General features: G+C 35.4%; 1 protein-coding gene across 3 annotated transcripts in view; it reads right to left on the bottom strand.

Moving 5' to 3' along the window:
• The window catches only part of LOC150095463 (intracellular hyaluronan-binding protein 4-like), a 127,610-nt gene that overhangs the window by 11,648 nt on the left and 88,658 nt on the right, over nucleotides 1-27,304 (bottom strand). For all 3 annotated transcript variants that reach the window (XM_090409786.1, XM_090409787.1, XM_090409788.1), the window contains one exon: nucleotides 17,590-17,676. In XM_090409786.1, the coding sequence (XP_090265912.1) occupies nucleotides 17,590-17,676 (87 nt within the window). The remainder of the gene's footprint in view (nucleotides 1-17,589; nucleotides 17,677-27,304) is intronic.

The raw sequence follows: 27,304 nt of genomic DNA, 5'->3' as shown, positions 1-27,304 counted from the left end.
TGTTGATAGTAACGATCTTTAACTCTGGTGATGTTAAGTTGGGATTTGTTTCAGTAGCTGGCTTTTCACTGTTTGCCCTTGTTCAGTGGCGAAAACAACAGGGGCCTTGTCTAACGGAGGTACTCCCCAACCAGCACAACATTTAACAAGCATTTGTTAAATGTTGTGCTGTAACACCTGGTAGTTGGTTGTAACAGTCAGTTCTGAAACCATTATAACTTATCTTTAGGAATGCAAAAGCAGATCCTATGACTATTATTCCATCAACTATAAGATCCACTTCTGCTCTCCTAAGAAGTTAATTATACCAGGTGCAGTAAGTGCTCTGTATCACCATGCAAGTAAATGTTAATTGAATCTTTATTCACAGTAGTTTTTCTAGTCTCAAGGACATAAAGATTATAATGAAATGATTTATGAAATTAATTTTCTATCCCGGAACAAGGTAGTATTCATTCATGTTCATTGTGCAGAATGCAGAAAAGATATACATGTCAAACGAGATGAAATTACATAGTCTTATTAAAAGTTTTTCTAAAAAAAAAAAAAAAAAAAAAAAAAAAAAAAAAAAAAAAAAAAAAAACATTCTGCAAACAGAATTTTACTGTGAGAAATAAGGCAGTCAGCCTTGTAGGCCGCTGTTGGATCAGTTATGTTAACATTGCTTAAAGATAAGGCAGACTCTCTTGGCATCAGTCTTTTCCTCCAACTCGCTCATAGACAACCAAGGAAAATCATTTTACCACTATGAATAACTATCCTACGTGCTTCCAGATCTTTCTCCAGAAAGATCATTTGAAAAATCATCAAGAGATATTCTGAGTTTCTTGGTCTAGGTCAGGGGTGTTTACAATCTTATAAAATTCCCTTTTTTAGGGAATTTTGGATACATATCGTAGGTGTCCTCCCGCGATGAGTCTTCGGACTCCTTGGAGGTGTCATGAATAATAATATCAAATATTAATATTAACATTGCTTATTAATATTATTAATAAGCAATGTTATTAATATAACATTAATATTATAATATAATGTTATAATAATAATAGACTTTTGTGAGGTATCCAGAAAATTCTGTTGAACAGGTACAGCAATTTTCATTTCTTAATTTGTTAATGGCATGTTGTATAATTCTGTACCACTCAAAGAGAAGTTTTTGTAATATTTTATGGCAAGGAACTTGATGTGGGTGGGTGGGGAGAATACTGCTGATGTTTAAGCAAAATTCTTCCCAAATGTCAGCATCTAGCAGCAACTGCTGCTAGTTGCAAATTGTACACCCATTATATTCAAAAATTAAGGGGATATATACCTGTCCTTTATTTTCTGGATTTTATCCCAGACTACTTTGCTGCTGATTGCGCTTCATAGAATATACATATTGCATTGAGGATTCCTTCTGGCTCTGACAACTGATGTGTCTTACCCAGGATTGATCATGTTTGAAAGCAATGATGTTTTTTTTTTATTGTAGGGTATCTGCAGATATCTCAACCTTTCTTCTGTGATTCCTTGGTTGCTGTGCAATCAATATTCCATCATGGTTTACAAATAAGTGGAATCCAATGTTTTAGAAACTACAATGTGGCACTTGTGTAATACCTCACATGATTCACTGAGAGGAGATGGACTGATGGTAACAGAATCTAATTTTGCTAAGGAAGAGAAGGAGAGCCTGGCAGATTGCCCAATTTTTCATAATATCCATGATGTAGCACATAGTTTCCCATGTAAAAAAGTGGATATCACAGGGTCATACCCAACTAAGTTATCGATTTCTCACTTAAATAGTTCAAAGAGGGAGGGTGAGTAGACAGCCAATGGCAGTAAATGTTCAGGTGGGCTTATAGAAGGTGGTGAGCTTCTATGTTCAAGGGAGAGCAATTATTGTTGTTGAATACATGCTCCACAATTCTTCCTCTGATCTTGTTCAGGCACTATCCCATCCCACAGGTTTGAAATGAGGGTTATGGTTACTCACAAAATGTTGGAAGCTTAATGGAATATATACAGCAGTTGGGAAGGATTAAAACTGATTTTAATGCTTTCCAATAATTCTGTCAATGAAAATTCAGGGATTACAAAACAACTAATGTAACACACTCTTGAATAGAACACAATACTAAGTGAAGCACATGGGTGACTCTTTAAAGTCCTATCCACGGTGTGCACTCTATGGACATTTGTAAGTGGCCAAGGATGTTGTAAGGTTGGATCTCTGATAAACAATGTTGCCCAAATTTTGTGTGAAGTTTTATGTAACCGTATTTATTTAAATTCGGTTGATTTCTGAGTGCCGCTGCATATTCTAAAAATAGTCTTTCTTTTTTGAATTTATTGTAATGGAGCATGGTGGTTTTTTTTCAGGAGATCCTGTGGGTTGTATCCAAAACACGGTCTGCAAGGCCAGATTGACCACAGTCGTGATTGCTGATCTACCTGTCTGTCCAAAGTAAGCCAGCCTGAGAAGGGAGTTGATCTTTGGTAGAACAGATAAAGGTAGCAAGTTTACAGTGGGGCTTAAACACTGTGTGGGGGTTGTACTTTTTGAAGGACCTGGCTATTTTTTCAGATCAATCTGTGCCATGAATGTAGGGTATGGTGATGGCATTTATGAAATCCTTCTGAAGAGATGGCCAGGGAATGGGGGAGGAACTGATTATTTTTTAATTCTGTAATTGCTGTAACCATTGGAAAGGAGTGTTGCATATGTGGTTGAGTTCAGTTGAAAGGGTGGTTCCACTGGAACAAAGATTGTGGGCTCTCTTGGTTGGAGATTTTAAAAAGACAACTTTTTAAAAAAAGGCCAACAGTTCAATTGTCTGGATAAGTGTAGTTTCAACTTACTGTATTGTCTTGATTTATGTGCTATTTCTTCACCATGAATGATTAGAATCCATGTGTTGAGGCTTAAGTGCTGTGAGGGAATAATGTTGGAGGCTTAATGGAATATATATATATACACACACATCACTTGGAAAGGAGTAAAACCGATTTTAATGATTCCAATATATTTATTACATATTCAACAGTTGTAGGTGTCCTCCCATGATGAGTCTTCGGACTCCTTGGAGGTGTCATGAATAATAATATCGAATATTAATAATAATATTATAATATAATGCTTCGATGCTTTACAATGGCTACAGCGATTACAGAATTAAAAAAATAATCAGTTCCTCCTCCATTCCCTGGCCATCTCTTCACAGAAGGATTTCAGAAATGCCATCACCATTCCCTACGTTCATGGCACACCAAAAAAAATAGCCAGGTCCTTCAAAAAGTACAACCTCCACACAGTGTTTAAGCCCCAGTGTAAAATTGCTACCCTTATATGTTCTACCGAAGATCAGCTCCCTTCTCTCTCTGGAGTTGATAAAGTACCCTATTCCTGCAGGCTGGCTTACTTTGGACAGACAGATAGATCAGCAATCGTCTGCTTAGAAGAACACAACTCATACATCTGCAATCACAACTACAGTCAATCTTGCTTGCAGATACAACCCACAAGAGGACCTCCTGGGAAAAAACCACCATGCTCCACCATAGTAAATTCAAAAAAGAAAGACTATTTTTGGAATCTGTGGTGGCAGTCAGAAATCAACCGAATTTAAATAATACGGTTCCATAAAACTTCCCAAAATTTGGGAAACATCAGTTATCAGAGATTCCACCTTAGATCCTTGGGCACCTACCAAACGCCCATAGAGGGTGCACCACCTGGATAGGACTTTACGAGTCACCCATGTGTTTCACTTAGTATTGTTGTATTTGAGTGTGTGTTACATTACTTTTTTTGTAATCCCTGAAGATGTCTCAATGACCAAGATGAAATATTGGAAGCATTAAAATCAGTTTTAATCCCTTTCCAAATGTTATATATATTCCATTAAGCTTCCTACACGGTGTCCTCACAGCACTTAAGCCTCAACACAGTTACTTACAAGGATGGCAAATCCCTCCATGGGCAGGTACATCTTCATCCAGGCTTATGAATGATGGCTAGATTTTGTAATGCCAGATTGCCACTGGGCTTTAGGTATGTTTCCTGCTGGCAAAAGCACACTGATTATGCTTCTGCAGATGTTTACATTGAATCCATGACAATTCCATTATAGAAATGTTTTCATTACTTGATTTTTTTTGGGGGGGGAGGAGAGAGCCATCACCCATCCACACCATTTCTTCATCAGGAAAAACATCAGACACCTACCTGGACTCTGTCTAGGTATATTAATTACTTTGTCTTCTTGAAGGGGAGCAGAGATATCCATTTCATAGGCATGGCCTCAATTCATTGCAGCAGATGTTCCATTATTTATCATCTTTTAAATAGTAGATTCTCATTTAGTGGCACCATTTTTGGCATATAATTTGGAGTGTGTCATCATCATCATCAAATTCCTGCCATTTACCCTCAAGGGGTGTACACGATATGATAGTACTACATCAAAAATTTACATCATTACTAACTCCCTATCTAAAATTTTCCTCCAAATCAATCTGTTACTGTTCAAAACTTATATTTCTATCTTCTAAAGCACTTTTTACCATATCAATCCACCTATATCTTGGTCTTCCTCTGGGTCGTTTTGCTGCCAACCTGGCAGAGAACACTTGTTTTGCTAATCTTTCCTCGCCCATTCTGTTTAAGTGACCATACCACCTGAGATTAGCTCTGCTGACCCATTCCTGGATGCTGACAATGTCAAGTTCTTTCCTAATATCCTCGTTTTTAATATGATATTGCTATCAATAATAATGTAGTCAATGAGACTTATTCCTTGCCACTTCTCTCCATGTGAATTTGTGCACATTTTTATGTTGGAACATTCTGTTAGTAATAATCAGTCTACGTCCTGAGCAGAAATCCAACAGGTATTTGCCATTATTATTCGCTTTGCTCTTTTCTCCATATTTTGCCAAAATATTTTTGTATGTCTGACATATTTCCTACTCTGCTATTTAGATCAGAAACAAAGACCAACTTTTCCTTTTTCATTGTGTCAGTTGCTTTCTCTAATGCCTCAAAAAATTTCTCCACTTCTATGTTAGTAGAACCTTCTGTGGGACCATAGGCACAAATTAGTCTCATTGTCCAATTCCCCATTCTGATATCTGCCCACATCACTTTACTTGAGACTGCCTGCCATTCAACATCAGTCTCATATTTAGTGTTGAATACTATAGCTACTCCTTCTTTTCCTTGATTGTCATGGCCTGAATATAACATTTTGTATTTATTGCTCAAAGATTTCACCAGTTTTTGTCTTTTTTGTTTCAGTCACTCCTATTATGTCGATTCAGAAATTAATATTAGAAGGGAAATTGGATGGAAAAAGAGGGAGAAGGTAGACCCAGGAAAATGTGGTTTGAAGACATTAAGGACTGGACTGGCTTGAATTACCATAAAGGTTCCATGACATGGTTGCCAACCTCCTTCTAGGAGATGACACTTGAAGAAGATTGGTTGGTCGGTTTATAGTTTATTTGGCACAAAAACTACAAAGGTCATACTGTGCCATACTAAAGGTTACAAACATCAGCATTTGCAGAAAATTGTTAACAATATGTCTGTACAAGAATCTAGTTTAATAAAATAGCATCTCTAGGAAAACAGAACTGTTGCAGAGGACACAGCAACACACACAAGGTCAGAGGTTATTATAGTAGTGCAAAAATAGTTAACAATATAAGTTAATACATAATATATGAAACACTAAGCCAAGGAATGCTGTATTTACATATATGTAAAATTATAACAGATGCCTTTATAGCAGCACAAAAATAGGCAAAAAGGGATTATTATACAATCTGCATGGGTGAAAATTAAATTTAGCAATGCAGTAGAAACAGAATTTAGGATACATATAAACAGAATTACTAGAAAGTACACAAACAGATAAGATGTCCTACAGCACTATATGATTATTCGAAAAATAAAGTAGTAAATTAGATACATACACAAAATTACCGCAGAGGTTTCATCAGTATATATATGTACTATAGTATATATAGTTAACATATGTATATACAAAGCAAGTCAAGGAAAGCAGTGCCTACATGTAGTAAGATTACAACAAACATTATTATACTAATACTTGAAGAGTCAGAAAGGAATTATACAGCATTGATGCATAAAATTTAAGTTTAGCATTATGGTATTTACATATTAACAAAATTACAGCAGAGTGATACAAATATACAAGATCAAGGCCCATGGTAATACATAATTGGTCAGATTTAACCTAATGAATAATATATATGTATAAAAGTTAAGTTAAGCAAAAAAAAAAAAAAAAAAATATTTACATATAAACAAATTTATGGTCAAATGTGTTTGTATAAATTAATTCTTTCTAAAAAATTAAAAACATCATGCAATTTGCCTGAGTCTGCTAGCATTTCCCTGAGTGTATATGGCTTGGTTAGATAGGTGAAAATTTCATTCCTCTCTCGCGTAAATTTTTGACAATCTACCAGAACATGATGAATAGTGAGATGCGTGTTGCATTTTTCACATATGGGAGGATCATCAGCTCTCAGTAAATGAGAATGCGTAAGGTGACTGTGACCTATGCGGAGCCTAGCAAGGACAACCTCCTCCCTTTTCTTTGTACATTGACTAGAATGCCAGTGTTTAATTTCAGGTTTAATGTTATATAATTTGTTTGTTGATATTTCTTGTCATGTTAACTCCCACTGAGCAATTAGCTTCGATCTTATAAGTTGTCTGTAGTCTGTATATGGAACTGTCAAATAGTATGTGGAGAAGGTATGGGTTGATTTAGCAGCTGCATCTGCAGCCTCATTTCCTTTGATTCTGATGTGGCTGGGAACTGAAGATCAAAATTAAGGATTTTCATTTTGTGAAGCAGGTGTAGCACTTCATAAAATACTGGATGAGGATTATACATAGGAGAGGAGAAGGCCTGTAAAGAGCTCAATGAATCTGTATAAATTATACCCTTTTGGTAGCAGTTTTCTTTTATATGCACAAGTGCAAGCTGAATGGCATGTAACTCTGCTGTATAATTACTGCAGTCTGGTGGGATCTGATTTGAGATAATGTCAGGAAACACAGCAGCACAGCCAACAGAGGTGTTAATTCTTGAACCATCAGTATAGATGGGTAAGAAATCAGCGTGTGCTGCTCTGTGTTCATTAAACAATTGCAAGTAAATGGATAATGGGGGTATAAGATTTCTGTAGCTGACAAAGTGAGAGGTTGCAGGATGGTGTGCAAACCTGCCATGGAGGAATGCTGTTTTGTTTAGTTTAGCTAATGTTGTCAACATTTATACTAACAGCTTGCACAGGTTCTTTAATACGCATACCAAAAGGATGTATAGCAGTTTGATATGTGTGATATTGAGCTTCCCAATTCAGAGAGAATATACTATTCCATGTAGGGTGATCTGGAAGAGATTTTATTTTTAGGGTGTAATTAAGAGGCAACTGTTTCCATCGAATTGATAGAGCCGGTTCATTTGCTTCTACATAGAGATTTGGAGTGGGTGAGGTGTGAAAGGCACCAGTAGTTATCTGTATACCCTGATGATGGATGGAATTCAACTATCGTACGTTGCTCTGTCTTGCTGAACCATAGACTTGGGACCCATAATCCAGCTTTGAACGTATAAGTGCACAATAAAAATGGAGTAATGAAGCTCGATCAGCACCCCGCCCAGTAGAGGATAGAGTGCGAAGGAGGTTCAAAGTTCTTTTGCACTTTTCTCTTAGTTGATGAATGTGTGCTAGAAATGCTAGTTTTCTATCAAAAATGAGTCCCAAGAACTTGGTTTCTGTAGTTACTGGAATAACAGTAGGTCCCATTGTTAGTTCAGGATCTAGGTGATGAGTGCATTTTCGACAGAAGTGTACACAGACACTTTTTTCTGTTGAAAACTTAAACCCATTATTAAGAGCCCACAAAGAGACATGATCAATTGCTTGTTGAAGTTGTATTTCAATTAATCTCATGTTACGTGAGTGACAGTAGATTGTGAAGCCATCAACATATAGAGCACTATCTACAGTGGGAGGAAGCTGTTCAATGATTGAACTGATTTTAATAGCAAAAAGGGTTACACTTAAGATAGAACCTTGTTTTTGAAGATATGGTCAAGATAGACTTGGAAAGTTTGCCTGGACAGAAAGGTTTTAATAAATATATGGAGGTGTCCTTTGAGATCTAGGTTATAGAGGTCTTTTAATATGCCATATCTCCAGGTTGTGTCATAAGCTTTTTCCATGTCAAAAAAAAAAAAAAACAGAGACAAGATGTTCTCGTTTCAGAAATGCATCTTTTATACAAGTTTCTAACCGAACTAAATGGTCTAAACTTGATCGATGTCAACGGAAACCACATTGTGTATTGGAAAGAAGACTGTTGCTTTCTAAATACCAGAAGTCTGGCATTAACCATTTTCTCCAGTATGGCTGAAGAATGTTGGTAGAAAAATTAAGCCTTTGTTTCTCTTGCTGCTCTTTCAGTATTAAAAATTCTGGAGAATATGAAGCTGTTGCTGAGATTTTAGCAAAAGTTTCTCCCAAAGTATCTGCAATAGCTTTGGAATCAGCAAGAACACTTCCATTATAGTCTAAGGTGGACAAACAATGTGTACTATATCTGCCTTTCATTTTCTGGATTTTATCCCATACAATTTTTGGACTGATCATTTGATTAATTGATGTAGTAAATTGGATCCATGATTGTTTTTGACTGACGTCTCACAAAACGAGCTGTGGCTCGAGCACGCTTGAAAGTTATTAAATTTGATGTGGTGGGGTATCTACGAAATATGCTCCATGCTCTGTGTTGATTTTATTTGACTGCCTGACATTCTGCGTTCCACCAAGGCTTTGGATAGACTGGAAATCGAGATGATGTTTTTGGGATGGAGATTGTTGCTGCCCAGACAATGCATTCTGTTATATATTTTTACAGCTTCATTGATAGGTGTTTGACTGATGGCATCAGCATTAAATTTTGCAAGATGAGAGAAAGTGTTCCAGTCAGCCTGGTCCATTTTCCATATAGGTATCCGTGTGGGTGAACATGGTTCCTGTGAAGACATTGTACAAAGAACAGGAAAGTGATCACTTCCATATATGCTCTCTTCAACATCCCACACGAGCAGTGGAAGAATGGAAGGAGAACAGATTGTAAGATCAATTGTGGAATATGAGTGGGTAGGCATATGGAAGAAGTACTGAGTTTATTATTTAGAAGGGAAAAGTTATTATTATCAAGAATTTTTTCAATGATTCGACCTTGTCTATTAGTGTTGGCACTACAGCATAGAGTATTGTGGCCGTTAAAGCCACCCATCAAAAGTATGGGTTCAGGCAGTTGCGCGATAAGGTTATCAAGATCAATTTCATTTAACTCAGCATTTGGTAGTAAATAAATTGAACATACTGTAATAAGGAATCCCACAGAGAAGCGAATTGCTACTGCTTCCAGAGAAGTATTAAGTTGGACCTGATGGAAAGGAGTATGACTGTCCACTAGGATAGCTACTCCTCCATGACCAGGACCATCTCCAGTTCTATCCTTATGTACAACAGTGAAATTCCTAAAGGTACGGTCCTCATTGGGTCTTAAATAAGGTTCCTGTAAACAGAAAGGTTTGCATTTCTGCAATAACATCTTTATAATGTCAATATTCTGATGGATCCCACGACAGTTCCACTGTAAAAATTTTCCTATTGTTTTGATTTTATTGGCTTGTCTGGTTTTCGAGAGGTTGAGGGCTTACCTTTGTCAGATTAATATTTATCCCCTGTTTTAGGGAAGTATGGACGGCCAGTGTCTATCTCTTTCTCTGGTAGATTGTTCAAAACATCAAATGTGTTAGGATCAGTTGGTACGCTTAGTTTGCTTTCAGTGGGTATCGAGGTATCTATTTTTTCTGTGAGAGTGTCTGGTGGTTTATCTTTGAGTGAGGTCTCCACCATAATTTTTTTGACAGATGAGTTTTCATTGAATGGGGCCATTTTTGAAGTTGTCTCTGGAGTAAGGCCGTAGGTCTTGACTCCAGAGACATGTCTATTCATGTCTCTGGAGTCAAACATGTCTATTCCACCATTTGAAATTATCAAATGGTGGAATAGACATGTTTGAGTTGCTGTTGGCACTTTTTTAATTGTTACTTTTTCAGCATAAGAGGATTGCAGAACAGGTGTAACGGTGGCTAGCTTTCTTTTTGCATCCTGATATGTTATGTTTTGTTCTATTTTTATTTTTTGTATCTCTTTTTCATCTTTCCATTTCTGACATGCACGAGAGTATGCTGGATGATCTCCCTGACAGTTGACATATTTAGGTTTTTTTTTCACAGCAATATTTATTTTCATGTTCTTTACTACCACATCGAGCACAGGTAGTAGAATCGCGACAGCCAGTTTGGGCATGTCCATATCTTTGACATTTAAAGCATCTCAGCAGGTTAGGGATGTACATTCTAACAGGACAGCTGAGATACCCTGCTTTTACAGATGTCGGAGGCCTAGGTGAATCAAAAGCAAGGATGATGTTCTTGGTTGAACCAGGTGACCATCCCTGCATATCAGGATGCGCCTCACACCCGTCACTCCTTGATCTTTAAACTCTGAACATATCTCCTCATCGGGAACCTCAAGGAGATCACATTCTGATATCACTCCTCTACTGGAATTGAGTGTTCTGTGAGGTGTTACTGCAATTTGTATTCCACCCATTATCGTTGCTCTCAGTAGTTTCTCAGAATGTTCTTTGCACATTGTTTCCACGAGGATATCACCAGAACGCAATTTCTTGACAGTTTTGGGAGGTCCTGCCAGTCCTTCTAAACCTTTTTGGATAAAGAAGGATGACATTTTCCCAATTGGTTTTCACCTGTGCATGAATGATTAAAAAGGTTGGTATATTTTTGTTAGTATCTGATATCTTTTGTTTCTTACTTCTGTTTCCATATGCTGTGTCAATATTGTCAGTACTTGGTTGGGACTTTGTTAGGGTCCCTAACATTTGAGGATGAAGAATTCATATTTAAGGAACTTTTAATTCGGCACCAGAGCTCCCCACCCACCATGGAGCCACACATGGACGTCCACTACCCAGCAAGCAAAGACTGCGCTCAGGAGTGGAAAGCCAGGGCTACCCTTGATGCTATACCAGCACTCCAGCAGGTCTAGGATCCTGACCCTGGACCATGGGGTGAGAGACTTACTATAACACCGTTGACCCTTGCAAGCAAGCCCACTAGCCGATTGATCCTGGCTGGGCCATCCAGAACCACCCGTCTTGCGAAGCAGGGGGCCAAAGCAGTGCAAGACTACCAGGATCCCCTTTTCCGGATGTCCACGGGTCGCACCGCACGGCAAAACATGGCGGCAGGGTGTTGGATCCCAGTGATATTGGTCTGGAAAAAAGATAGTGAAAAAGACTCAGGAGAAGTAGAGCAAAGAATATGGGAAGCAAAAAAAAAAAAAAGAGGAAGAATGAAAAGGGTCAGTACCATCACTGGGAGGTCCCCTCCACCACGAATTTTCACCCCTCCATGTGGGACACGAACAGGTGCCCCACATGGAGGGGCGAAGAAGAAGAAGCTTATCCAATTCTTCAGCTCGCTCCACTTCTTTGCCATTCAGGCTTCTTATGTTGCCACTACCGATCTTGAACTCTGGTGATGTGGAGTTGGGCATGTTTTAGGATTTGATTTGTTCCAGTAGCTGACTTTTCGCTGTTCGCCCTGGCATAACAATCGGGGCCTTGTTTAACCAGCCGATGCCCTAGCCAGCATGAAATATCTGTCATGTTGTATAATTTTATATTTTGGTTTAAGCCAATAAGAACAAAATTTGTTCGGCTAAATCCCAAATTGCCAGCCCATCCTCGTTCATTCAGTATCCAGATAGATACCTAACCGGGTGCACCACGAGGTGAGGATTGGACATTAGGTCAGAAGTCCTGGTCAGTTCTCCACATTCCTTTAAAGGCTATGTGGAGGTCTCCTCTCACTTATACAGCTTTGACCCTTAAGCACTCCCAAGACTAAATGGTGTGTGTCTATATTGAAGCGTAACCATGATGAGGTGGGACCAACATATGCATTAAGGTCTCAACTAACACTTTCTTTGCAGCTGCCTTTCCAGCACAAGTGGATATCACACTAGATGCTGCAATTTTATGGTGTACTAATTACTTCTATGCCCATGACTGGTTTTTATTTTTTGAATTTCCTTTCTATTTCATCCCTCTACCTTCAGCATTTTCAGCAGTACACTGGGTGATCTCCTTCACAATTAGAGCATTTCAGTGCTTTGCTTTTGCAGTCTTTATTCTCACGGTCTTTGATGCTGCATTGGGCACAGATGTGACAAGAAGTTTGAGAATGACCATACTTCTGGTATTTACAACAAAGGGTTATAACTGGGAAGTTGAGATATCCTGCTTTCACAGATGATGGTTTAGTTATGTTGAAAGTAAGGATGATATTCCTCAGCACCAGGTGATTGTCCATACATGTGGATTCTCCTTATGGTTATCACATCTTGATCTTTCAATTTGGAGTAGGAGTCTTTTTCGGAACACTCGAATATTACTTTTTGAGAACAATTCAAAGTTTTGTGGGGTTGTCTTCTTTGTTTCAGTGATGCCAATTATGTTAATATGAAACTTTTCCAGTTCTTCAAGATTGATTTCATTTCAATTAACACTCTTTATATTGATGGTTACTATCTTCACATCTTCTGACTCTGGGTCTTTTTCTTCTAGATTGTGAGATTTGATGTGGTAGGGTATATACGAGATATACCCAATGCTCAGTCCTGCTCTCTTCTGGCTGCTTGGCACTCAGGGTTCAACCAAGGCTTTACATACAGAGGAAATTGAAATTAATTAATTAGAGCCTGGTAATACAAAACTGTGAGGCCCTTACAGGAAGGTATGACACCCTCTTATGAAACCAACATGAAGCTATTGGTTGTAACATATTTTTGTCTGTAAAGTGCGAGTTCTCTCCTGGATAGTTTTGACTGTTTTTGAGGAAGCCTAAGTCTTTAGGAAGAAAGATCCAACATTTCTGTATGAAACCAACTAACTCACCACTTGAATGAAAACATCTGTTAAATACTCCTTGCATTATAGATGGGATTTGAACCTAGGTCTTTCTAAGCAAAGAGCTGATCTAACCGAGTAGCATTAGAGGCTTGAAATTGAGATGATATTTTTTGGAATGGCAGGTGTTGCTGCCTGGATATATAATCTGTTATTCATTTTAATACATGATCATCATCATCAAATTCCTGCCATGTACCTTCAAGGGGTGTACAGGATATGATAGTACTACATGAAAAATTTACATCATTACTAACTTCCTATCTACAATTTTCCTCCAGATCAGTCTGTTACATGTCAAGACTCCAATATTACCAGATCTTATATTTCTGTCGTCTAAGGCATTTTGTACCATATCAATCCACCTATATCTTGGTCTTCCTCTGGATCGTTTTCCTGCCAACCTGGCAGAGAACACTTGTTTTGCTAATCTTTCATTGCCCATTCTGTTTAAGTGACCATACCACCTGAAATTAGCTCTGCTAATGCATTCCTGGATGCTGACTGTCAAGTTTGTTAAACTGTGAATGAAATCATTTTGTATGTTTTTATTCTTCATTCACGTTTAACATAATCTACCATATCCTAAGCAAGACTTGTTATATATTATTTGTTATTCTTTTGCTTAAGATTTATTATTCATGTATTTTCGTTGAATTTTATCAGTTATTATTTAATTATATAATTTTAAGATATGTCATGATAATGGAAGGACTCTGTAGTAAATACCATTTGTTTTATTGTTATATTCCTCCAGTTATATTATAAGATATTCCATGTATGTAACTTTAATGTGCCTTGTGTGAATTGTAACATATGTTTTATTTATTATAATTGTAAATGAAAGTAAAGGAAAAATTAAGTAACTGTAATATTTTTTATTATTATATTTCATTACTGAGTGTAAAGATATAATCTTATGTAATGCTTATGTTTATGTTTTGTTTTGATCGTTGCCATGGAGACAGAAATAAAATAGAACGCTCGAGCTTAGGGTGTGAGCTGCAGTAATTGGAAGTAAGGAATTAATATGAGTTGGACGAGTGAACAAGTTTTGGCGGAAAGAAGGAATGTATAAAAAATCAGAAGGTGAAAGTAAGCAAGGACGCCGAATGCAGGACATTCAGAACACTACGGAGACGAGGAGAAAACTTATAGGCTGCTGAGAGTAAAGTCAGCGGTAGCAGTAATAGGAATTTTAGTGCCTTAATAGGATTAACAAAGGACCGGAAGGTTAATAGGCAATCTAGAATAATTCCTCTAAGTTCTAGAATTACTACTTATTCCTTTGTCGCTTTGAAGAAGGATTATACAAATTTCAATTTGTTATGCAGTAGTAAACATGGAATAATTATTCTGTCTTACAGCAAATCCGTAAATTTGAGCAGCGCAATAAATAATAATTCAGTTATCTCCATGAAGAATTCTTTTGAATAGTGTTGCTTTGGAGTAATAAGTGAATATAGTTTTGAAATGTGCTCACATTGAATCTGATGTGCTAAGGATTAATCCCGGTAAGAACAGTCCTACTTTATTTTATTTCAGTGCGAAGATTTAAGTGATAGCTCTGCCTCGAATACCCTAACATTTACTGTGGTGTTTTGCTGAGTTTAGCCAAGTCAGAAGCTTAAAAGTAATTAATGACTGCTGCCATTAATAATTCAATAAGTGCTTGCTGATTAAGTGTTAAATTATAGAATGCAACTGAGTGATACTAGTAAATTTATTTACTAAGAAATTCTGAAGTTTTGAACCGTAAGAACAATTTTTATTATTAGGAGAACTATGAATTTAGTATCTGAAGATATGATGTTTGATTGTATGTGAATATTTTGACCTGAAGAACTAAGTTAATTGTATTATCTTATTTTCGTTATAATTTTATGTGCTTGTCATATAACCTTGTATTAAATGTTTTGTTTTATTAACTTCAATATTGTGTGTGCCTGATTCTTTTTCATTGCACTGCTCATAAAAAGTTCGGATCTTGCGGGAGCCGTAAGTGTAAAACATTATATTTGGCCTATATGATTAATGAGACTGCTAAATTAATTGAAGACTGATTCTACTATTTTACATAGGCTAATCTAAATATAAATTATCCCATATTTTGAATAGTAATCAACCAGCAATTAATTGATTTTATTAAGAACAACTTTACAACAAGATGGCAGATTCAAAACTAGGAAATACGTTCCAACAAGTTCTTTCCTAATATCCTCGTTTTTAATCGATATTGCCATTGATGCCATCTGTTCATGCCTCTAATCTTTCTCAGTATTCTTCAAAAACCTAAAGAATATTTTGCTGTCTTCTTGATATTTATTTTCTATGTTCTTGCAAAGTCCTCCCATGATTGTTTAGCTAGTTTTACAGTGTTTCACTTTCTTACATTTGTCTTTGTATTCTCTAAGAGCAAAAGCTGATTTATTTGCCAGAAGCTTTTGAAATGCTTTCTTCTTTTCCTTTGCTGCCTCTTTAACTTCCCGTGTCCACCATGGAGTTCTGATATTTTTGTAGGAGAATATGGTTCCCATGTGGACATACTGCACATAACAGGAAAATTATTGCTTCCGTATGTTCTTTTCGACATCCTACATAAGCAGTGAGAAAATGGTAAGGTAGCAGATTGTAAGATCTATTGTAGAATATTAGTGGGTAGACATATGGAGGAAGGTATTGAGTCTATTATTCAGAAGGGACAGGCCATTATGTCGAGGCAATTGCAATATAAGGTTATCAAGGTCAATCTCATTTAACTAAGAACCCAGTGATAAATAAATAAAACACATTGTAATAAGAAATCCCATGGATAGGCTAATAATCACTACTCCCTCCAGAGCAGTATTAAACTGGACATGTTGGAAAGGAGTATCATTACCCACCAGGATAGCTACTCCACCATAAGGAGGACCATCTCCAGTTCTGTCTTTATGAATAACAGTGAAATTCCTTAATATTAACAGTGAAATTAGATAAATAATATTGTAGTCAACAAAAAATTATACCAAGAAGAAATTACAAAAAAAAAAACTATACAATCAGAGAAATAACATGAATGAAAACAGAAATCTACAAATGGATAATATAGAGGAAAATCTTAATGGAATCATCATAAAAAGTGCATGTAAGACAGCAAAAGATAAAAAAAACAAACCTTTTAGAGAAAACAAAAAATTTAATAAATTACAAATTTATTTAAATTGTTTTGAAAACCCTTGGAGAAGGGGAAAAATACAGTAAAATTTAAAAAAATAAAATAATCAGAAAAAATACCAACAAATAAAATTATATAAAAAATAACAGATAAAAATATGAAGGTACTACAAAAGTTTCACAACAGGAAAAAAGAAAAAATAATAATACTAGAAGATGAAAGTAGATAAGATATTAAAGTTAAAAAAAAAAAAACATAACAGAAATTGGCAATTTTTCAAATGCCATTTTTCAGAATCATATAACCCCACAAACTCTGTTGAAAATGCTGTTACATATAAGCCAGAAAAACAGGAAGAAGAAAGTATTCTAGAAATACAAAATTTTGCAATAGAAAAAAGCACTGAAACACAGGAAAAGAATAAAATGCCAGAAGATGGAATTACAATCAAAATGATGAAAGCAGCAGGTGAAATAATAACAGAACAACAATTATATTTAATAAATACCTAAAAGATAAAGTTATACCAAACAGCTGGAACAATGCTATCATGATACTCTTCTTGAAAAAAATTACAGACATTAACAATTACAGATATTGACTCAACTAAGAGAAAAATGCAGAAAATAACTTACTATTGTACTCAGATTCAGTTGAAAAACAAACAGTCCTAATAGCAATGAAGAAATATGGAATAAACAGAAATTATATAGAGCTAATAAACAAAATATATGAAAAAGCTGACGATATTGTAATAAAAGAAAACAACAAATAAGATTAGAAAAAAATTATGAATGAATTAAATACAGCATCACATAGCGTAAGATTATACACGAACTACAAAAAAACTGAAATAATGACAAATATTATAGGAAACCAGATAACAAAATAAATAATAAGGTAATAACAAAATACAAGTACATTAAAAAAAAAAAAAAAGTCAAACTTTTCAACCAGTGCATCATTCCTGTTATGACCTATGGATGAGAGACATGGCCAATAATCAAACAAATAAGGACAGAATGAGAGAAAACTGAGCACAGAATAGAGAGAGAGAGGCATGCTAAACATCAGACTACAAGACAAAATAAGGAATGAGAAGAAGATGAGTTGGCTAGTATCATGTAGATGTCACAGGTTTTTCCTTCTGCAACCTTGGATACTTTGCACCACCAAACAGATCAGATGACAATGGAATTAATAGTAATAAATACAGTGGCCTAAGATTGTTATCTTATAAAAAAAAAATTGACAATGCACAGATTTTTGATTATGTGTGCATTTTAAAATAAGAACTTCTAGTTGCAATCAAAAGAATAAAAATTACTTTGGTTCTGTCTGTTCAGGAATAACTTCATCTCCACTCCTTTCACCACCTTCAGGATTTTCATCACTAAGCAAGGTCAGCTGGACACTGAAAGGGTAGAAAGCATACTTTATCATTCATAATAATCATTTAACTTAAAAAAAAAAAAACACTAGAAACAATTTAATTTTTTAAAGTTACATATAAAATAAATTAATTATCATCTCTGTGTATTGTCTGCCATGACTATAATTTAGTTTAGGTTAGCTACAAATTACCATGAGACTTTTAATTGTTATTCATAAATATTCTTTATAATTGTACAATTAAGGTAAATAAAATAATTATACTTGAACTGCAATTTATGAAGAATACTATTCCTGATCCAGTCTTGTTTCTAAATAAGTTCACTTAAAAATATTTTAAACCAAACTTGGAATAATAATGGAAATAAATTTAACTATGACATTTGCCACATGGTCTTTAAATTTGTTTCCAAATCCCTCATGTGGTCATCTGTTAAATTACTGTGACAAGTTTATAGCTGCTACACACACACACTCTTAACAGAAATGATTAGCTAATTGGCAGTTTTCAGATAATCGTATCTCCAAGTTTATTTAATAGACAAGAATGAAATTGGTTAAGCTTCTAAGAGCAGGTCAAGAATACCGAAATTCTTTGCAAAATTTCTTGTGCAGCTTATGCTGCACATAAAGCAAAGTGAGGCATTTTAAAAATTTCTATATGTATTTTTCATCATATACTTAGATGATTTACGTTAAAAAAAAACCTGACATGACAGTTCTCTCCATTATGTGAAGTGTCACTTGAAGATTTCATAAAAAATATTCATCCAGCTCATAGCTGATCACTTCTGTTTTAACAGCTTAAACATGCTAGTTAACACATTGATGCCAGGAAATGTTTCATGCTATACTAGTGCAACATAAGCATGAATGTGTGAAAAAAAATGTGATATGTAGCCTCTTCACTGGATGATAGCACTTTTAAGGTTTGGTTTTCTTACAAATTATATGCTTGGGCCTATACTTTGCACTGTATAATATCACACAAACCAGTAGGCATTTGCCTCAAAAGTATACAGGGAAGGAAGAAAACTACAAAAACGATAGGGCATATTGTTCAAGTAAGCAGTTAATTTTAGATGATATCCATATCACAACTGATATAATACCCATTTATATGCATGTGTACAAATCTGAGTCCCCTCCCCATTATCTAAAAAATTACACATTTGCTGCAAGTTGTATGCTACAAGGATTTGAATAGTAATAAAATTTCTTAAGCTTTTTCTGCTAGAAAAACTCCAGAAGACGTGAAATGATGTTAATCAATCAGAATTCTTGGCATTTTTAAATGGACATTTGCTTGGACATGTGAAAACGATCTGAGGTTAAGTATATTGCATCAGATGACTTCGTAACCCTGAAAAAAACAATTGCAAATGAAGCTGATTCTTTTACATCACCTTAATCTGATAAATCCAATGACCTATGTCATGGACAAGTAGCTTGGCTTTATATACAATAAATGGGATGATAAGACGACCCCATTCACACTCTGCTATAACTGTTCTGCAAAATCCTTTCTTTCCTTCACATAAGGCTGTTATTAGCTCACTTTCAGTCTGAAAAGCCCTTTGCTTAGTAGAAGGAAGTCAAACCCAGGTCATCACAATCATCATCAAATTCCTGATATATATCCTCAAAGGGTGTACAGGATATGATAGTAATACATGAAAAATTTCCATCATTACTAACTTACTGTCCACAATTTTCCTCCAAATCAGGCTGTTACCTGTCAAGACTCTGAGAATATCAGATCTTATATTTCTATCTTCTAGGCACTTTTTATAGTATCAATCCACCTATATCTCAGTGTTCCTCTGGGTCTTTTTCCTGCCAACCTGGCATAGAACAAGGTAAATCTTTCCTGAGATTAGCTCTGCTAACACATTCCTGGATGCTGACAATGTCAAGTTCTTTCCTAATATCCTCGTTTTTAATAGGTAATTGCCATTGCTTCCATCTGTTTGTACCCATAATCTTTCTCAGGACTCTCATATCTGCAGTATCTAGTCTTTGGTCAAGTCTTTTACTTCTGACCCAGCTCTCAGATCTATAAGTTAAAACTGGTTTGAACACTGTCTTGTATACAGCTAATTTAGTGTTTTGACTAATTTCTCTGTTAATACATATAAATTTATTCAGTTGACTTCCTACCATACCAGCATTGTTGATTCTGTTGTCTATTTCTATATTTAATTTACCATCTTCAGTAAAAATCGTGCCTAAGTAGCTGAAATGTTTACTTGTTCCACAGGTTCTCCATTCACAATGCAGTTGACATTTTCAATGATTCTGCCTATTTTCATTATTTCTGTCTTGTTATTGCTGACCTTCATACCATATATATTACAACAGTTATTCAATTTAGCCAGGGAATCTTGCAGACTTGTAGCAGATTTATTTAGAAGTATAACATCGTCTGCATAAAGCAAAGAGCTGACATTAACATCTCCAATTTTGATATCAGGTTTAATACCACTTTCCTTTATAATGTGATCCATATAGATAATGAATAACAAAGGAGATAATGTAGATCCTTGTCTGACACTAGATTTAACATTAAACCATCTTCCTGTACTTCCTTCAATTCTAACTGCTGACTTACAACTCAAATAAAGACTAAGTATTGCTTGATATAATGCCCCATTGACACCATATAACTGTAGCGTATTGAATAGTTTCTCTCTCTGCACCTTGTCATATGTCTTTTCCAGATCTACAAAACTTAAATACAGATCTTCGTTACATTCCCATGATTTCTCAACTATTTGTCGTAAAGTGAAGATCTGATCCTAACAGCCTCTATGTGGCCTGAATCCAGCTTGTTCTTCATGAAGGTTCTCTTCCACAATGCTTCTCAACCGTTTCTCAAGTATGCTTGCACATATCTTACCAGGAACACTCAGTAGAGAAATACTTCTGTAATTCTGACAATCAGTTTTATTTCCCTTTTTATATATCGGTACTATGAGAGCTCTATTCCAATCATCAGGAATTCATCCCTCTTTCCTGTGCTGTCATCACTGCTTGTTTCATTTAGCAATTTTTCGAAGTAATTACTCCATACTTCAAAGATATCTTTTTCTCCAGTTTTCACATCACGTTTATCATCCCTAATTCCTTTTACAGCACTCTTTTCCCCATTTCTAAGCTTCTTCAACAACCTCCAGAATATCTTGCCAACTCCTTGATATTTATTTTCTATGTTCTTAGCAAAGTCTTCCAATGACTTTTGTTTACCTTTCTTACATTTGTCTCTGTATTCTCTAAGAGCACATGCTGACTTATTTGCAAGGAACTTTTGATATGCTTTCTTCTTTTCTTTCACTGCCTCTTTAGCTTCCTCTGTTCACCACGAGACAATGATTTTTCCATGCTTACAGACAATCTCAGCACATCCTCTCTGGCTGAATCAATCAGTTTTCTTCAGGGCCTGCCACCGAATCTCCAAGGTTTGGTTCATGTTCTCAAATGCTTACATTTTTTCTTGAATAATGCTTGTGTATTTTAATCTACAGTTCACATCTGAGAGCTGTTCAACTTTAATTCGCTTTAAAACTTTCTGACATGTTACCTATTATATACTTGGTTTAATTCTTTATCCAAGTGTAAGGCCTTAGTATCTCCCATAATGCAAAGCACATCTCTGGTTCAACATGTATAATGCCCAACAGGAGATGTGCCTTCTTATGTGAAGGAAAGAGCCTAACCAAACCCAGTTTCAACCTTTGAGGTCTTATAGAGATAATCCATCAACTCTAATCCAGAGAATTTTAATAATAAGGTGTGACGTCTTTTGGCAACTGGTATAGGTAAATATGACTTCTCCTTTAATTCCAGCTTAGTATCACCATCTCTAGGTCTGGCTCTCATTGATGAGACCTCAATAAAGGTCAAAACCGGTCTGGGTAGTGGCCCTTCCTTTAATGCATAGCATTATACATGTCTGCAAGGAGATGTGCTTGGCATTATGGGAGATTCTAAGGCAAGTGATGAGAACTTATACCACCTTTATATTGAAACATTGTTAGTAATAACCAATGTCCTGAGCAGAAATCTAACAGGTATTTGTCATTATTATTAGCTTTGCTCTTTTCTCCAAATATTTTTTGCCTGACAATCATTTCCTACTCTTGTATTTAGATCCCCAACAAGGATCAACTTTTCCTTTTTAATTGTGTCAGCTGCTTTCTCTAAAGCTTCAAAAAATTCCTCTACTAAGGTAGAACCTTAGAAGAGGAATTTCAGTCGGACCATAGGAACATCATCTTCTGAGTGGTAAAATCATCATGCTGAACGTTTGTTAGGGTTGTTGTCGTAGTAATGAAGTATTTAATGAACCTTTAATAATCAATGCCGATGATATCCTTTGATTGCAATGACCTGGTGCTTATACAACTGAGAGTAGCCCCCCACATAGCCTTTAAAAGAATTTGGAGAAAGACCAGGGCTTCTGACCTGGTCATTCTGTGGAACCATTGGCACAAATAAGTCTCACTGTCCAGTTCCCCATTCTCATATTTGCCTACATGACTCTACTTGACACTGCCTTCCACTCAAGAAGATTAGCCTCTATTTTGTATTGAATACTATGGCTATACCTTCTTTTCCTTGATTGTCATTTCCTGTATATAACATTTTGTATTTATTGCTCAGAAAGATATCACCAGTTTTTGCCTTTTTTGTTTCAGTCACTCCTATCCTATTATGTCGATCTGATACTTATCCTATTCCTTAGCTAACTCCTCTTTCATTGCCATTCAGGCTTCTTATGTTGACAGTACTGATCTTGAACTCTGGTGATGCTGAGTTGGATGGGTTTTAGGGTTTGTTCCAATAGCTGACTTTTCGCTGTTTCCCCATGTTCTCTGGTGAAAACAATGGGGGCCTTGTTTAACTGGGTGACGCACCAGCTGGCATGAAATGCTGTCATGTTGTATCATCATTTTATATTTTGGTTTAAGCCAATAAGAATACAATTTGGTCGGCTAAATCCCAAATTACCAGCCCATCCTCATTTGTTTAGTATCCAGGTAGATACCTAACAGGGTGCACCACAAGAAGGTGAGGATTGGACATTAGGTCAAAAGCCCTGGTCGTTCTCCACATTCTTTTAAAGGCTATGTGGAGGCCTCCTCTCTCAGTTATATAGCTTTGACCATTAAGCACCAGGACATTACAATCAAAGGATATCATTGCCGACTATGAAAGGTTCATTAAATACTTCATTACTATGACAACAACCGTTCAGCATGATGATTATACCACTCAGAAGATGAGCAATGCCTAGCAGTCTATATATTCAATTTGTATTAGTGCTTTTGATTATGGCTTTCACTGGCTCAACACTATGCTACTACCAAAATATGAAATGTCTCATAAAAATTCCTGTATAGTTTCATTTGAAGCAGAAAAGTATTTCCAAGGAGACCAATATCAAAAGCAAGGTGCCTGATCATGTTTCTGTGATGGAAATTAGACACAACCGATCCAAACTGCATGGCAACCTCAAAAGATACAGCCCTTAAAGCTGAGCACAGGGCCTTTTTCTCCTTCTTAGCCAACAGCTACAATCTATGTAAAATGGATAAAATACTACATGCATCCCCATCCCTACACACAGGATCACAGCAAAACCATTACAATCCCATATATTAAGGATATATCAGAAAAGATAGCTAAAATTCTCTACAAATATGATCTCTATACCACTTTTAAACATTCATTCAGCTAGGTACCTTCATCAGTTCTCCAAAGATCAACTTCATCCTCTTGGAGTATATAAAGTTCCTTTTGTGCTGTTTAAATGGAAGACATCAGTTTTACACAGACGTTACTATAGGTCCAAAATACTATTTTTAGAATGAGCATCTGCTATGAAGTGCTTTCCCAATTTTCCAAAGATCTGGAGACAGTCATTCTGAGACCAGATAGCCCAACTTCTCCAAATTGACTTTAAGGTTACCTGGACTACATATTAGGACATTAGTTCAGTGTCAATTATAAATTGAACTGTTTCTAATAATTTAGTATAGTGCCTGTGTCACAGTTATAATTTGTGGTTTGAAAATACTGTGTAGTAAACTAGTGAAATAATAAGTGAAATAAATTATTGTTCTCTCTCTTGGTGTGTGGTTTACACCATGAAACATATTATAAACACAACAGAATTATAACAAATAACAATGATAATAAGAGTTTGGAATCCAAAATGCATTAGATGAGGTGAGAGAGAGAAAAAAAAATTTGCAACAAATGTTAGGCCTACTGAAAGTTTTTTGCCAGGTCAAAAAGGAAATTATACTACAAGAAATTGTATTCTTGTTTTAATCCTTTACCCAAGCATAAAGTATCTTCTGACCAGGCAACTTATATATGGAAGTTGTTGGTATTGCATCTAAGTGTCATACATATCTTAAATATAATCTGGGTAGTGTAGTAGCACTTCCTCTAACATATGACAATATGATGTGAAGCCAACTGCCTCTAGGTACAAGTAATCCAATGGTGAAGATACTTCATGTGCACACTTTTGTTTGCTCATGTTCGGATAAAAGATTAAATCAAGAAAATTTCTTGCCAAGCATAATGAAAGAAAGCTCTTTGGTGCCTAACTTCTGAATACTATTCACAGTCAATATTTTTTCTTCAATTTTTCCAGTTTTTGTCATTTGCTTCATTTGGAAGGTATATATGCACTGTGACAACATATACCAACTTAAATTTAACCCTTCTAAGTATAAACAGCAAAGTAAACCTAAGACTTTAGATTAAACCTAAGACTTGCATTTATGTGTTTAACATATTTCATGCAATGAATTATGTCCTTTAGATTGAAACCAAAAACTTGTAGAGAGAAAAGAAATCTACTGGACTCAGAATATAAAGTAACCAATAATTAAGAGAATTTCTATATTTGGCACATTAAATTAGTAAAAGATGGAGTTAATTACATGTCCAGAGAAATGATTCAATTGTGCAGTTTAAAGTAATTTATTTCATTATTTTGGTGGCAGTTCAGATTTACTTTTTAAATCCATCTAAACATCATGCATATGATGGATGATTCATCTGTGAGAGATGAATTGAATCACATATGCATGGACTGTTAAGCATGCAGAATTAGATGCATTCGATAGTGCTGTGTAAATGACATTATTTCTCATGTCTACCCATGCCATTTTTTTTTCAAATAAAATGGAAAGAATTTTATATCAAACCAACTCCTTGCTTTAATTGTTAATTTTTTTTTCTTCAAATATGTAAGCTAAAAAGGTTGAGTAAGAAATTATGAAGCTTTATGCAAGATCTGCATTTCATACACATGAAAAATATACAAAATGTCAAAGCAATATAAATTTGATAAAATTAAAAGTAATAAAATAAAGGCAGCACGAGTGATTGAGCTAATTTTGTACATCTTATGTTCTTTCACGGGTACCTGATGCTATTTATAAAACTCACTACAAAATTTGACATTTGCATTTTACATCTTATTGAAGAAGGCAAGATGTGAAGTGCTATGGCTCAATTTTAGGAAGAGAACTCTCTTGGTCATTTAATACAGAACTGTTTGTTTGCAATTAATACTGAGAGTAAATTAATAGCTAATAATGGTATCTAATTTATAACACATATTGTATATAGTTATTTACTTCACATTATAGCAGAAAAATATAGTTTTGAATATCTCACTTGGGAAGAGGTTAATTAGAAATCTGGGATGTATTTCTTGAAGAACTGTAGGTTATTATAATTAATAAAAATTATTAATTGTAATTCTAGAGAAAAATGACTGTCAAGTCTCATTAAGACAAAGAGAATTACTTAACATATAAAATTGAATTTATTGTAAATATTTATATTTACAGTAAACAGTTTGATTTTTTTTTTATATACTAAAGCTTTGAAATCCACAACATGCTGATTTTAAAGTCAGTGCAACACTATGGATAAGAATCTGAAATATTCTAACCAACCACTAAAATAAAATAAATAGCCCTATTTTGCTGTATTTGACTGTACAAATAAATAAATAAATGTAGTTTTTAATAGTTAAATGGTCATTTTCAATGATTTATCATCAGACATTTCTTTGTATTGCATTATCTATCATTCCCAGAGGTTTCTGTATAATGTAATAGTTGCTGCTATTGCATCAGAATTTTTTATACTATACACAGCAAGAGCCAGTTTTCGCATTTTTGTGCTGAGATCACTATGATTCAAGCTTTGAATAGAGAAGGGCTACTCCTCTCACGAAAAGCTAAAAGGAGTGTCCTGTAGTCAATTGACTATGATGCAGCTGCTATTGAAAGTGAAGGAAACTGCATCTACTGAAAGGAAGAAAGCCACAATGCCAAGATCGAGTTTTAAAATGACTCTGCCTCAAAAATCGCTATGTGCTGTCCGGAGAACTGAAACAGGACTGGGAAGAACAAATGGGAGTTGTAGCAAGCTCTGTAACTGTCAGGAGAAGACTCATTCATCAGGGACTGATAGCCAAGCACCCTAAAAAGAAGCCCTTGTTAACCAAAAATATGAGATTAGTTATATTACTAGATTAATGAGGGTCAGTTAAATTGGTGCAAAGAACATGTCAAGTGAACCCCTGATCAGTGGAAAAGAGTAATTTTTTTCTGATGAGAAAAATTTTAGCCTGTTTAATCTTAATGCAGAGCAACAATGGCAGACAACGCCAGTTCAAAGATGATCAGGGATAAAATTCAACCCTGACTGTCTGGTGTCAATAGTCAAATTCTCAGCCAGTCAGATGATCTGGGGGGGGATGCATATCATATGTTGGTTGCCCAAGATCATTGTTCATTCCCCCCCCCCCCCAGAAAAATATCCAAAATATTATCAAAGTGAGCTCCCCCTCTAGGCACATTAACTGCTTTATCTTTTATGTAGGTGAATGGAAGCATTCATCACATCTGTTAATAGGTCTGAGGGCACATCTATTCCTCCTATGGCACACATTCTATTATTTTTTTTCGCCCATGTAGTGGGACCATTTTTGGCACATTATCAGGAGTGATAATGCACATTCTGTCACTTGAAACAAATTCATGGCATATGAAAATTTTACCCATTAAATATGCAATCCTAATTGGTAAAATGGACAAAGAATCAGAGATAGCCATATAAACACTATGCCCATTGTCAAGTATACTAGAATTAAGTGTTATGTGGTCTCTCTCTCTCTCTCTCTCTCTCACACACACAGAAAATATATAGTATCTCTGATTCCTTATGTCCTTTTCACTGCAGTTAAGAACAAGTGACATAGCACAAAGAATAAAAGGTTTGTCTTTTTATGGCACTATTTTCTGTATATTTACTTCTTATCAATGTCTCTAGTCAACATGTTCACCTTTCAAAGTGAATTAATGTCACTTTTAGATTAAATGCAACAATGAAGGGTGTCTCTCTCACACACATAATCTATCATAAAGCCTCAATTTTCCATTTTCTCTCGTAATGCAATATAAAACCCGATAATTTTAACCAACACATGAGTAATTATTATCAGATAGAATGTATGTTTCTTCCTCAGTTAACTTATAAATGCAAACTAAATTTTTTTTTATCCCACAACAAAAGCCATTCACCTGAGTAATAACTTCTGACATAGAGTATTG

The sequence above is a fragment of the Typopeltis vanoorti genome, chromosome 20 (assembly GCF_054136105.1).
Source record: "Typopeltis vanoorti isolate ZY-2024b chromosome 20, IOZ_Tvanoo_1.0, whole genome shotgun sequence".
Classification (NCBI taxonomy): Eukaryota; Metazoa; Arthropoda; class Arachnida; order Uropygi; family Thelyphonidae; genus Typopeltis; species Typopeltis vanoorti.
The sequence above is the reverse complement of the archived record's forward strand: the minus strand, read 5'-3'. Positions and strand labels throughout refer to the sequence as shown.